A 13,806-nucleotide genomic window follows, 5' to 3' on the forward strand; every position below is an offset into this window, starting at 1 on the left:
ACATAAGTCATTTAATAGGACAAGATGTATGAGATGTAAACATCTGAGATGTTTACTGTGTCACAGAGAGGTTTCTAGCACACGCCAGCATTCAGAGACAGCTGTCTCTGAAAATCAGGTCACTCAAACATCAGACCACGTAATGATATTTACTTATGTAAATAATGCATGGTATAGTGTAGAACAGTGTGTAGAAAGCTCTATTGATCATTATAGGATATATATATATAGAATATAAATCTTTACAGCATAGTGTATTTTACCAAGTTTAATGTTCCATACAAGAAAAAATACTGAATATAGTCCAGTGCAGAAAGATTTGTACCTTCATTATCATTTATTTATAAAAATTCAGGGTTAAATGTTGTTTTCTAGTTTCAGGGAAAAAGTGATTTTCCCAGTTTCATAACAGATCTCCTGCTCTTCTTGTTTCTTAACCCATATGCAAGGAAGGTCATGTCACATCTAAGCCAGACATGATCTAATGAATAATATGCAAGCTAAGCAAATATATTTATAAGGCAGTCAGTTTGTTTACACCGTGATATATAATCAAGACCTCTCAGAGACTCTTCATAAAGCACACAGCATGAACTGCTGTACAGAGAAAGGAGAAGATCCACATGAACCACATTCAACTTACAATTATTGATATACTGTAAAAAGGTAGGTGTGGACTTCTCAATGATAGCATTTATGAATTATAGTGATGATGTTAGGACTTGTAAGGGAACTTGTGTACAGTTGAAAACAAATTTTTAATGCTTACTGGTCTATGGCAGAAACAGGAAAATAACCTGATATTTTAATTAAATGTCCCTTAATTAATGTATTTTTTATTAATTTATTGTCTTGGCAGTTTGTGTGATTGATTAGAACTATGTTATTTGAATGTTCATCAGTTTATAAATTTCTGAGCATTTTACTATCACGGGTGCAAAATGGCAGCAGCCAGTGTGACAATGGCTGCTTCAAGGACAACAGAAGAAGACCTGGAGGACTTCAGTGCTTATGCACACTTGTCTCAAGAACAGCTGTTGCAGATAGCTATTGAACGAAGTCTAGCTGATACAAATTTAACTCCATGGCAGCATCAACAAGTGCATGCCCACACGCAGCCAGCTGACCCCAAAGCTACACAACGACCACCATGCAACCCTATCCCAGCAAACCCTCCCAGGTGATTTTTTTTTTCGTGTTATGTTCAACTACACTCAAAAAATAAAGGTTCTAACAAGGGGTTTTCAACGCATAGAATATGGGTGTCCAGTCCTGCTACTGGAGGGCCAACATCCTGCAGAGTTTGGCTCAAACCTTGCCTGGATGTTTGTAGTGAATCTGAAGACCTTGATTAGCTGGTTCAGCTGTGTTCAGTTAGGGTTAGGGAGCTAAACTCTGCAGGACAGTGGCCCTTCGGGAACAGGTTTGGACACCCCTGCCATAGAAGAGCCATTTGGGGTTCCCCAAAGAAACTTTCATTGAACAGTTCTTACATTGATTTATTTATTAGTGTGAAGAACTTTTTAAAATCTAAAGAATCTTTTTCCAATATAAACAGTGGTTGAATGTAAAAAAAATTCAAGGGGGATGGTGGGGTGGGAGGTCCTGTGATTACAAATTATTACAAAATGTGTCTAATTTTGAAACGCATTTTTATTCAACAAAAAATAAGCTTTATTAAATTAACTATGGTTTATGCGCTGTTTTCTTTGTGGGGCCTGAAATTGCCCCACAGTGTCAAAAGTTTTAAGGTTCTATTTTATTTTTTATACACACACACATGCATGCACACACACACACACACACACACACACACACACACACACAATCTCTGTGTCTGTATTCTAGATGACGCCTCTTATTTAGATGATGATGCCTCTCAATTTTTTATTGACAAAAAATTATACTATATTAATGGAGGGATTTTTGTCAGTAACAATAATTAATATTTTGCTGAGTGTGTTTTTGTGCTGGTTTAGGCTTGTCATGGATAAATAAATGTGACACTAAAACTGCCAGTAAGTGTCTGTTTTACTGAATGATTCATTGAATCCTTCAATCTAACCATTCTTTCAAAATTTTCAAAACGTTCTTTATGAGTGGATCACTGAATAATTGTCTCACTCGATTCATTCAAAAACAGATTAATTCAGGAAAGATACACCGCAGTATTGCTCTGAAATGCACAACCGCTCAGCTTCTTGTTTGGAACCATTTAATTTGCAAAATAGGAAAAATGTAACTCACTCAATTAACTTCTTGTCTGTTGAGCTGCTGTATGAAATTAATTTAACATTTGCGATTATGCACACGTGCTGATTCTTTTGTGATATTACTTAACTATATCCTATAAAGATAAAAAAATAATAACTCACACAGGGATATTTTTTCTTTCATTATTTGAATTATAGAGGCATTCTAACTGCATTCAAATAGGCTTCATCATACAATTAATGCTTTTGGACTCTCAAGACACACAATAACTTTATGCCAGTCAGTGGAATGTCTTTAAACTCTAATCAAGGAAATATCAGACCTTATTATGTTGTCTTCTTTTTAAAGAACATCAGAAGTTTCACTTGAAACATATTTTGCGCTAAAAATGATGAAAACATGAATGACTAAAGAACCTTTTGTGGGAAGGGAGGGTTCCATGGATGTTAAAGGTTCTTCATTGAACCATAGATGCCAAAGAACGTCTCGGTTACGTATGGTAACCCTCGTTCCCTGAAGGAGGGAACAGAGACGAACTCGGTCGGATGACCGATAAATTGGGGATCTCGCTTAGTGAGACCAATCTACTTCGAGTGTAAACTAAACGAGCCAATGCACATTAGCATGCGATTATTGCATCCAGCTGCTGCTGATCACAGCGTGAGTATAAGTAGGCAGCAGATGCAGCGCATATTCAGGTTTTCGCTGAGGAGCCGAGCCAGTGACCCGGCCGCTCAGCGGTGGTACAGGAGCTGTGGCGATGGGACGTGACGTCTCCGTTCCCTCCTTCAGGGAACGAGGGTTACCATACGTAACCGAGACGTTCCCTTTCAGTATGTCACTCTCGACGTCACGTCGGATGACCGACGAATTGGGATCCTACCAAAAGACCACAGCTACCGCCCCTTCCAGTGTCCTGTGGAAGCCACCTGCGCCCCTACTTTTTGGCGTAGGCCAGGGCTTCTTCACAAGAGGACCAGCTACTGCTGCAATGGCACTACCCAATGAGTAAGACTGGATAACACTAGGAAAACATACCCGTTCTACTTGGAACAGGGGCATTACGGAAGCTCGAACCTTCCCGAAGGAGGTTTCGGAAGCAATACACATATGAACATCCCTTAGGTGCATATGGAAGAAGCTGCATGCCGGGGCAGGATGTACCTGATGGCCTCAGTCTGCTTTTGGGCAGCGGAGAACTGCTGGCGTTCAAGAATCTTGTCTTGTCCGTCTCGCGCATGTCGGCCAGACACAGCCAGAAATGGCGCTCCTGGACCACCATAGTGGACATCGCACGACCCAGAGACCGCGCCGTAACCTTCGTCGCTCGTAGTGCGAGGTCCGTCGTGGTGCGGAGTTCTTTGAGAACTTCCAGGTCGTGACCACCCTCGTGCAAGTCCCTCAGTGCCTTAGCCTGGTGCACTTGCAGTAACGCCGAAGCATGTAAGGCGGACGCAGCTTCTTCACAGGCCGTATAAGCACTGCCGATCAATGCCGATGAGTGCCTACAGGCCCGGGAGGGGAGCAGCAGTTTGCCCCGCCAAGTGGTAGCGGCATTTGGACACAATTGCATCACAATTCCGGGTCCATATTCGGCACCGCTGACCACCCAGAGGGCGGCAATGCTGACGGATCTTCATCCCCGGAGAAATCCGGCTCACCCTCTGATGCTGCAACCGACATTCGGTCGTCGGGGGTGAGCCTCGGAAGAAACAGGTGGTACCCCCCGGGAGGGTCCAGCCTGCTCTTTTGAGAGCTCCGCTGGTTTCGAAGTTACGGCTGCCTGGGGCATCCCTGGAGGGGAATTCCTCACCGTGACCGTAAGACCAGTCCGCCCACTGCCAGAAGAAGGGCGTCCCCGGCTGCCGCCAGAGGGAACCCCAGATCTAGGCAGTGGCGCGGGCACTCCGCCCCCTTGCAGGTAATGGAGTCTGGTCCGCAACTCCGAGATGGTCATACCCCCGCAATGGGACCATGAGTCATCCGCGAAAGCCACCTCAGCGTGCTTCATACCCAGACACAAGAGGCAGCGATCGTGACCATCACCCGGCACCAGGTAACGACAGCACCCAGAAACACACGGATGGTACGACATCTTTAAAAAGACGCATCTTTAAAAAGACGTTCCACCCGTGAAGCTCTTTTAGATGGAAATTGCTCTTTTTGTGTGCTGAAGCACACAGGGGAGATGGCCGTCTGCAACACACACAGGGGTAGTGCAGCCTGTTGTGTGCAACCCACTCTACACGGGAAAACCACCGCCGCTGAAGCGCCGTCCACCAGCACGAGAGCCCACGAAGAGCGTGCTTGACTGTAGCTTTACTCTAGCAGAAGGTCAGGAGCAGAACGATAGAACCGCTTGGCTTCGAAGCGAAAAGCTGAATATGCGCTGCATCTGCTGCCTACTTATACTCACGCTATGATCAGCAGCAGCTGGATGCAATAATCGCTTGCCAATGTGCATTGGCTCGTTTAGTTTACACTCAAAGTAGATTGGTCTCTCTAAGCGAGATCCCCAATTTGTCGGTCATCCGACGTGACGTCGAGAGTGACCGACTGAAAGGGAACCTTTATTTTTAACAGTGCACCTGCTTCAGGTAATCAATCATGTATGTAAATCACTATTATTATTATGCTTCTTGCAAATATATTTAAAAAGTTTGTTGCTGCCTTCCTTTCAGGGAGAATAAGAGTGCAAAAATTGACAGAAATGTTCATAATCATATCTTCAGTAAAGACCAAGACAAGGTGATTACCTGGACAAGGCACAATGGAAACCTGCAGGTCACAGTGGAGACTGTGAAGTGAGTGGCAAGACCAATTTCATTTAATTTGTGTGTGTGTGCTGTTTTTCTGAATATCAACGACTATTTAGTCACAGCCAAATTGATATTCAGACCAACAGAATGATTGTGAGCGTGACAGGCCGATTGCTTTTGTACAATAGTTCAATGAACAGGGTGCATTTCTCAAAAGCATTGTGAGCTAAATTGAATGCAGAGACCACTGGTGGCAATGGCTTTACGATTTACTGAGGCTTATGATGCTTTTTGAAAATGCAACCCAGGTTAATATTGATTAACTTACATTTCAGACACAATATAGCCAGAATATTCCCTCCACGTTTCTGAATGACACAACATATTGTTTCCTTCCTGAATGGAATTAATGTTTTTGAACTAATGAGTCAATGACTTGTTCATAACTCATCACTTAATGCCACCTACTGGCATAAGAATGTAACTTACAGAAAAAGAAAATGGGTCAATAATTACTGTACATTTTGAGCAGAAAGCAAAAACTATGCTTATTGGCCTCATCTACTGAGATAACAACTCTTAAGATTCTTGTTATATTTGCATATTTGTTCTTCCAGTGATTTAGACCCTTTTCTCTCGGCCCTTTGGAAAGGGGATGCAAAAGCTCTACAAGGCATTATTCATTCCAAATCTAAAAATCTTGATGAACCTAATAAAGATGGCTGGTTACCACTTCACGAGTCTGCATACTATGGCAGTGTCAAGTGCCTTAAGATTTTGCTCAAAGGTAATGAATGAATGAATTTCTTATTATGGCCAGTCTAGAATCACATTCTCAAAAATCACAGTTGTATCTCATCTCTCCCACAGCCAAACCAGAAACAATAAACAAACAAACAAACAAAAATCAGACACCGCTCTTGCTGGCTGTGAGTCGCAAGCATGTTTCTTGTGTCGAGCATCTCTTGGAGCAAGGAGCTGATCCTAACCTTGCAAATAACCAATGGGAAACGCCATTGTACAAAGGTAAACATTTTAGCATGATATCTCTCAATAACTAATGACCAGGAAGAGGTCTGATCAATCACTCTTGATTTTTACAGCTTGCGAGAAAGCTAATGAAGCTATAGTGGTGCTTCTTTTGAGATTTGGAGCTTCACCCACCAAAGCCTGTGTTCAAGGTGGGACTCCACTACATGAAGCAGTGAGGAACAAAAAGTTAGAGATCGCTAAGATGTTGATAAAAGCAGGGGCAAAGCTGTGGGCCAGAAATGTTTATGGCATTGACTCTCTGTTTATGGCTGCTCAATGTAATGCCGTTGAAGTGCTTAACTTCTTAATATATAAAGGTAAGAATTTTTGGATTAACATTTTTTGGACAAAAGATAGAAAGAAAGTCTATTAATTCCTAAATTTTATTCTAGTAGCATTAATCTAGTGACCTATTCTTCAGGGGGTAATGTAAATACCCAGGCAAATGATAATGCATCCGCATTGTTTGAGGCCTCTAAGAATGGTCATGCTGAAGCTGTTGAGATCCTCTTGTCAAAAAGAGCTGATGTTAACGTAACCAACAAAACTGGATTACTTCCTATTCATATTGCAGCAAAGAATGGTCATGACAGGTTAGTAGGCCTACTACAGTAATTAACAGTTAATTTCATATCTATCCTTATTACACAGCTCTTTGAAATACTTAATCACAGAATTCAGTGGTCTTAAAAGTCCAAGTAGGCCATAGAACAAAAAAGAACAAAAGCAAACAGCTATAAGGTGAAGCACAACATTGCAAACTTTTATTTGAAACAAAAAAGTATTTAAAAAAGGGACTAAGACACAAAGGTATTAGTCTGTGTACTTAATGAGGGAAAGAACTACAATCCCATGAAGCACTGCAAATGACATAAAATATAAGATGATGATTTTATATACAGAAACAATACATTTTCCTTTTTATTACAAAATATGCATATATATTCAAGTATCTTGAGAACAAAAGGAGATTTGCAGTGCTTCATGGGAGTGGTCTAGCGCAAAATTGTTCTTTTGACTTGCTTTGCTTGTTGTGATTCTCTGGAGCTTTCTTTCCAGTATCATGGGTAATGTAGTTTTTCACTAGGAATGAAACTGTTAAACACGATTATTTAAAAAAATAAGTTGAAATATTGTGAACTGATGGCTTCAACAAACATATCACGTTTTGTACATTGTAGTGGACTAGTTTTTCTTAGCAGAAGCTCTAGGATAATACAACCTATATATGTCCTATAGGACAACCTATATATGTCCAAGTATTCATTTATTTGGTGTGTAGCCATGTAATAAGTAGAACGATACAGTCAACCAGTCATTACCACTAAATTAATCCCTTACAGTACATATGTGTTTTAGTAAGGTACATATGTATGGTTTTATGCTTTCTTTTTTATTCAAGTATTGATTTATTCATGAAGAAATAAATATCTTTCTCATCCTCCTCAGCATTGTTGCCATGCTAATCCCTAGAACTAGCAAGGTCAAAGTGAGATGCTCCGGCATCAGTTCTCTTCATTTTGCTGCAGAAAATAACAGAGATAACGTTCTAGAAACATTAATTGAGGCTGGATATGATGTCAACGCGAAGATGTCAGATGATTGGTCAAAAATGTATGAAGATCATCGCAGCACAGCTCTGTACTCAGCTGTGGCAAACAGAAACATTGAGGCAGCTACTATGCTGTTAGACGCAGGTGCTGATCCAAACCTGGATTTTTTCAACCCCCTGTTAGTGGCTGTAAGGAAAGGAAGTATGGAAATGGTGACCTTACTGTTGAAGCACGGTGCTAATGTCAATGCCCTGCTGCCAACTCATCCTACCAGCTTCCCAGCAGTTTTGGTTTTCTGTATGAGGTACATGTTGATGATGAAGTACCTACTGGACAATGGCTGCGATGCACAATCATGTTTTAACTGTCAATATGGCAGTAATCCTCATCCCCCCATTAAACAAGGACAATGGACGAGAAATGGACGGGAAACAATGTATTATTTAAATGATGACTCATCAGAATACTGTGTAGAGGTATAGATTTTGTTTTCCAGTCAAAATAACTTCAATAAAATGTCTGTATGCTTTATATAATTGTTTTATAATATTATATTAATATAGAAAATATAATATGTACATAAAATTCTCTATATATATACTTTGCATATTTATTTATGCACTCATTATTATACTATTCAGTTGTACATTTACTATTTGCTTTCAAATCAAATTCATTCTTTTTTCTTTTTTTTACAGTTTTGTGAGATCGTCTCTACTCCTTCAATCAGCAGCTGGGTGGGACCCATCATAGACACATTACTTGACTATGTGGGTCATGTTAAACTCTGCTTTAGAATAAATGAACACCTAGACAGCAACAAAGATTGGGCCCATATTAAAGAAAGATCAGGTAAGAATATTCTTTATAAACTCTTAATTTGCAGAGTTTGTCTGATTATTGACATCTGACAACTGAATTAATTTTTACAAGTTAATGGAACTAAAAATGAAAACCTGAAACCCAAACACTCTCTATTTCAGTTCTTCCTTGCACACTGATGCATCTGTGCAGACTCAAGATTCGTCAGCAACTGGCCATCCACAGACTATGGCAAATCAGTGCTCTACCTCTACCAGGAAGACTAATCATGTTTTTGAGTTACGAACGAGAATCATTTGAAGATATTCTGTGATGAATGGCATAAAATTCTTAATTATTTACAGAACGTGCTGCTTTGAATTATTTTGTTACAAACATAATTTGAATTAATTGTAGATTAAAAAGCTTGAGATCTGAAAATCATGTAGCAGAATTCATTTCTGTTTGCATGGGTAATTATTCTCAATTAATGTAAATAAAATAATATTCAAATGTACATAGTATACATAGAGTATAAAATATCAGAACTAGAACACAAGAAATGGCTGCTGCACTCTAAAAAATGCTGGGTTAAATACAACCCAGTGCTGGGTAAAATAGGGACAAACCCTGCAATTGGGTTGTTTTGACCCAGCAGTTGGCTTACTACCCAGGAGGTTGGGTTAAACATTTAACATTTAACAGTTAAACATTTAACCCAACCGCTGGGTCAAAACAACCCAATTGCTGGGTTTGTCCCTATTTTACCCAGCAGCACTGGGCTGTATTTCACCCAGCATTTTTTAGAGAGTGGTTTTCAGTTTTGTAAATTAGTTAACAGTGATGCAACTTGTCAGATTCTAAGCAGAATTTGAGCTTAGAGTTTTGTGTAACTCCTGTAGTATTATTGTAAATTTGTGGTGTTTTCTGTTCGCTTGAGACGGTCTCTGTGATCTTGGAGTAAAATAAAAGTCTTGCATCACAGTTTTATTCAAGTCTGTTGAAAGTCTACTGGTCTTGCTGTATGACAGAGATGTTTGAGCTGGTCATCAGAATCACAGCTTTTATAAACCTCAGATAAGCAACAGGGTAAAGTGAAACAGCTGCAGTAAAACAAAAGGCCAATTCACACTGTGCTGACAGACACGTACCAATGCAGAGAAAGTACAATATGTCACTTCTCAGACATTCAAGACCCAACAAACACCAATTCTTGCTCTGAACTTTTAATCCTGTTTAAAGAGAGAGAGAGAGAGAGATCAAATTAAATAAAAAATAAATTAACCATATATTGTTCATAAATTAATTATTTATTTAAAATTCCACTGGTGTCTGTACAAACGCAGATGTGTCTTCTTTCTGACCCCTGGAGGACCTTATAATGAAACAAGGTCTCACAAATGCAAACCTGCAGACTAACCTAGTGTGTTACGCAATTCTCTTGTTTATTTGATCATGTTTGTACGCAAGTACCAAGGGCTCATTGTTACATCAGCACAAACAAAAATGAGTTTATAACCTTGATGATATCTCCACTTGACCTTAACTTAATAGCTTTACCTATAAATAAGGAATAAGGTATTCACACAATGCTATTCTATGTCTTGTTTGTCTCGTAGCCTTGACACATCTGTAACCTGACACAGCAAAAGCAGCATAACAATTTAACCATTACGCACTAACGGCTTCACTTAACAAAGCCAATGTATGAAGGGAAGTCCAACCATTATTTACAGACACATACTACACTCTTAAATAATTTTTTATTATCTTTATAAATCCACTACAATCAAGAAATCTTCTGTATTCTGTATATATTTCTGGAAGCACAATTCACTGCACTAGAGCTCAAAAACTTTTTTCGTAAGCTACACCAGGTCTGCAACCCCTCAAGAACAGCAATAGCTAAGAGGTCGATCTTGGCACACTGCATATCACGTGTACTCGGGTGCGGGGTGACAGTTAAAGGCCTCTCTTTGCAGAGAGCTAAACAGGTCCCAGTGCAAGCAAGTGTCCAGTGTGCCACCAGACACTGGGATAAACAAAACAACCTTTTCTGTTTGGAGATCTGACACGTGGTTAAGGAAGGGAAAAAGAAAAGAAAAACATTTTGAAGTGGTAAGTAGCTTATTTTTTTTTGTTAGTTGGCTTGTGTTCATGTGTTTTGGATGAAGGTGCAGTATATATTGGTCCATTAATATTGTAAAAATGTTGAGAGACGAATCATCATTTTGTTTAGCAATGGTACGAAGTCATACTCATCATTTACCCCAAACCAGTATGACTTTCTTCTATAAAAATATATTTTGAGAAACGTCTTACATGTTTTTTTCTGTCCATACTCCATACAGTGGAAGACAATGATTACCAACATTCTTTGAAATATCTTGGTGCAGTCATACTCGTCTAAAACAACACGATGTAATGTCAAGTGAACGAAGTGAATACAGGTGCATCTCAATAAATTAGAATGTCGTGGAAAAGTTCATTTATTTCAGTAATTCAACTCAAATTGTGAAACTCGTGTATTAAATAAATTCAGTGCACACAGACTGAAGTAGTTTAAGTCTTTGGTTCTTTTAAGTGTGATGATTTTGGCTCACATTTAACAAAAACCCACCAATTCACTATCTCAACAAATTAGAATAAGGTGACATGCCAATCAGCTAATCAACTCAAAACACCTGCAAAGGTTTCCTGAGCCTTCAAAATGGTCTCTCAGTTTGGTTCACTAGGCTACACAATCATGGGGAAGACTGCTGATCTGACAGTTGTCCAGAAGACAATCATTGACACCCTTCACAAGGAGGGTAAGCCACAAACATTCATTGCCAAAGAAGCTGGCGGTTCACAGAGTGCTGCATCCAAGCATGTTAACAGAAAGTTGAGTGAAAGGAACAAGTGTGGAAGAAAAAGATGCACAACCAACCAAGAGAACCGCAGCCTTATGAGGATTGTCAAGCAAAATCAATTCAAGAATTTGAGTGAACTTCACAAGGAATGGACTGAGACTGGGGTCAAGGCATCAAGAGCCACCAAACATAGACGTGTCAAGGAATTTGGCTACAATTGTCGTATTCCTCTTGTTAAGCCACTCCTGAACCACAGACAACGTCAGAGGCGTCTTACCTGGGCCAAGGAGAAGAAGAACTGGACTGTTGCCCAGTGGTCCAAAGTCCTCTTTTCAGATGAGAGCAAGTTTTGTATTTCATTTGGAAACCAAGGTCCTAGAGTCTGGAAGAAGGGTGGAGAAGCTCATAGCCCAAGTTGCTTGAAGTCCAGTGTTAAGTTTCCACAGTCTGTGATGATTTGGGGTGCAAAGTCATCTGCTGGTGTTGGTCCATTGTGTTTTTTGAAAACCAAAGTCACTGCACCCAAATGTCCATGGTGTTGGTGTGCTTGACTGGCCAGCAAACTCACCAGACCTGAAGAATGAAAGAGAATCTATGGGGTATTGTCAAGAGGAAAATGAGAAACAAGAGACCAAAAATGCAGATGAGCTGAAGGCCACTGTCAAAGAAACCTGGGCTTCCATACCACCTCAGCAGTGCCACAAACTAATCACCTCCATGCCACGCCGAATTGAGGCAGTAATTAAAGCAAAAGGAGCCCCTACCAAGTATTGAGTACATGTACAGTAAATGAACATACTTTCCAGAAGGCCAACAATTCACTAAAAAAAAATGTTTTTATTGGTCTTATGAAGTATTCTAATTTGTTGAGATAGTGAATTGGTGGGTTTTTGTTAAATGTGAGCCAAAATCATCACAATTAAAAGAACCAAAGACTTAAACTACTTCAGTCTGTGTTCATTGAATTTATTTAATACACGAGTTTCACAATTTGAGTTAAATTACTGAAATAAATGTAATTTAACTTTTATGAACGAGAATTTCTAAACTTTTCCATGACATTCTAATTTACTGAGATGCACCTGTACATGATGACAGAGTTTTCAGTTTTGGATGAACTATCCCTTTAAGATTAAACAAATGTACATGCAAACATATAAATGATAAATTCCTTGTGACAGACTCTTCAGCTATTTTCATGCAACCTTTTCCCAATGCGGCTTGGGGAAAAAAAGCAACACACACAAAGCACTTTTTTAAAAGTATTTTTACAATATTGTTTATATGTGGTAATCATTTTAAAACCATTGAAATTGTATCATGTCTTATACTAATACATATAGCCCGTGTGTGAGCGTTAACGCATGCGATTAATTTTTTTTAGTTTAACGGCGTTAAAAATATATAACACAGTTAACGTAGGGGTGGCGCCCACTCCAACTTCTCCTCGATGCCAGGCGCTAGTCAAACGAGTGCGGAAAAGCTACACGTGCAGAGGAAGCTTCAGTAGAACAACAGTGAACTGCGGTCAGCTGAGATGTTGTCAGGCCATGTCAGTAAACACGTTTTCCTGCCCTGTCAGTCAGCTGTTATACGGTCCTCGTAGCGCGTGCTCTTCAAATGCACAAATACGGCGGTGCGCGCTGAATTATATTAAAGCGCTTTGTCATAAATCGCAAATTAAGTCAGTTACCAGGTCATGAAGTTACCAAAAAGGCGATTAAAGCCGCCTTAAAATTGTGCATGCATATAAGTATCTGTTAAATATGAGTCACAGTTAAGAGCATATGTCTCTGAAATGCAGTGGTTTTCAGAACTGTCCTGGAGCAGCCCAGCACTGTCTCCCTCATCTAACCAGTGTTGCCAACTAATTTTCAGGGGAAGTTGCTAAAGGAAGGTTGATTTGTTGCTAAAAGTTGCTAAATGATGTTGTGATGTCATTGAGGGATGACGTCATTACGTAATCACGACGCAAAATTGTCAAATCTCAGCAAAAACATATATATTTATATGTTCATTTAGATTTGTTCGTAATAATATAAATGCATAATATAATATTAGCATATAAATAAAAAATTTTAAATACACTGAATTATCGAAAGCTTACACATTTTTGAACGATTACAATTTAAGTTTTTTTTTATTATTATTATTATTAGCTAGTAAACAAGTAAAACTACAAATTCTGAACAATTACACTTTTAAGCAGTGTATTGGTAGTTAGTTAGTATGCTACACTCTAAGAAAAGTCTAATACAATCTACTATGTTAATATGAAGGAATTTTCTGTATTGATTTTTCCACAGGTTCTTTTTTTACCTGCATTTTTAATTACGCATTTTCGGGTTACAACGGATAATGTCCTGGAAAATTACTAGCACCTTTTCCATTTTACTACATATTTTTCTTACAGTGTATTAACAGTTAGTACACTGGAAGAAAAATATGTAGAAAAATGGAAAAGGTGGCGAAAAAATGGAAAAACAACCTGCGATTGTTGATGAGTTAGTAACTAACTCATCAACAATCGCAGGTACAAGCTACTTACAAAGTGTCTCATAAATGAACAATAACAGTATTCAATTATGAAATTAT

At 39.1% G+C, this 13,806-nt stretch overlaps 2 protein-coding genes across 3 annotated transcripts in view; both read left to right on the forward strand.

The window, feature by feature from the left end:
• The first annotated feature begins 587 nt into the window (after positions 1 to 587).
• On the forward strand, positions 588 to 8,721 carry asb2a.2 (ankyrin repeat and SOCS box containing 2a, tandem duplicate 2). Its single transcript, XM_016295588.1, has 10 exons — positions 588 to 666; positions 903 to 1,180; positions 4,896 to 5,018; positions 5,591 to 5,760; positions 5,844 to 5,999; positions 6,077 to 6,322; positions 6,427 to 6,598; positions 7,455 to 8,034; positions 8,257 to 8,410; positions 8,542 to 8,721. The coding sequence occupies exons 2-10, from the start codon at positions 942 to 944 to the stop codon at positions 8,691 to 8,693; spliced, it is 1,992 nt and encodes a 663-aa protein (XP_016151074.1). The 5' UTR covers positions 588 to 666; positions 903 to 941; the 3' UTR covers positions 8,694 to 8,721.
• Positions 8,722 to 10,365: 1,644 nt separating this feature from the next.
• The window catches only part of asb2a.1 (ankyrin repeat and SOCS box containing 2a, tandem duplicate 1), a 17,076-nt gene continuing 13,635 nt past the window's right edge, over positions 10,366 to 13,806 (forward strand). For both annotated transcript variants that reach the window (XM_016294727.1, XM_016294735.1), the window contains exon 1: positions 10,366 to 10,477. The gene's annotated coding sequence lies outside the window, so the exon portion shown is untranslated. The remainder of the gene's footprint in view (positions 10,478 to 13,806) is intronic.

This window comes from Sinocyclocheilus grahami, unplaced genomic scaffold (assembly GCF_001515645.1).
Source record: "Sinocyclocheilus grahami isolate Dianchi unplaced genomic scaffold, SAMN03320097.WGS_v1.1 scaffold15.1, whole genome shotgun sequence".
NCBI classification, from domain to species: Eukaryota; Metazoa; Chordata; class Actinopteri; order Cypriniformes; family Cyprinidae; genus Sinocyclocheilus; species Sinocyclocheilus grahami.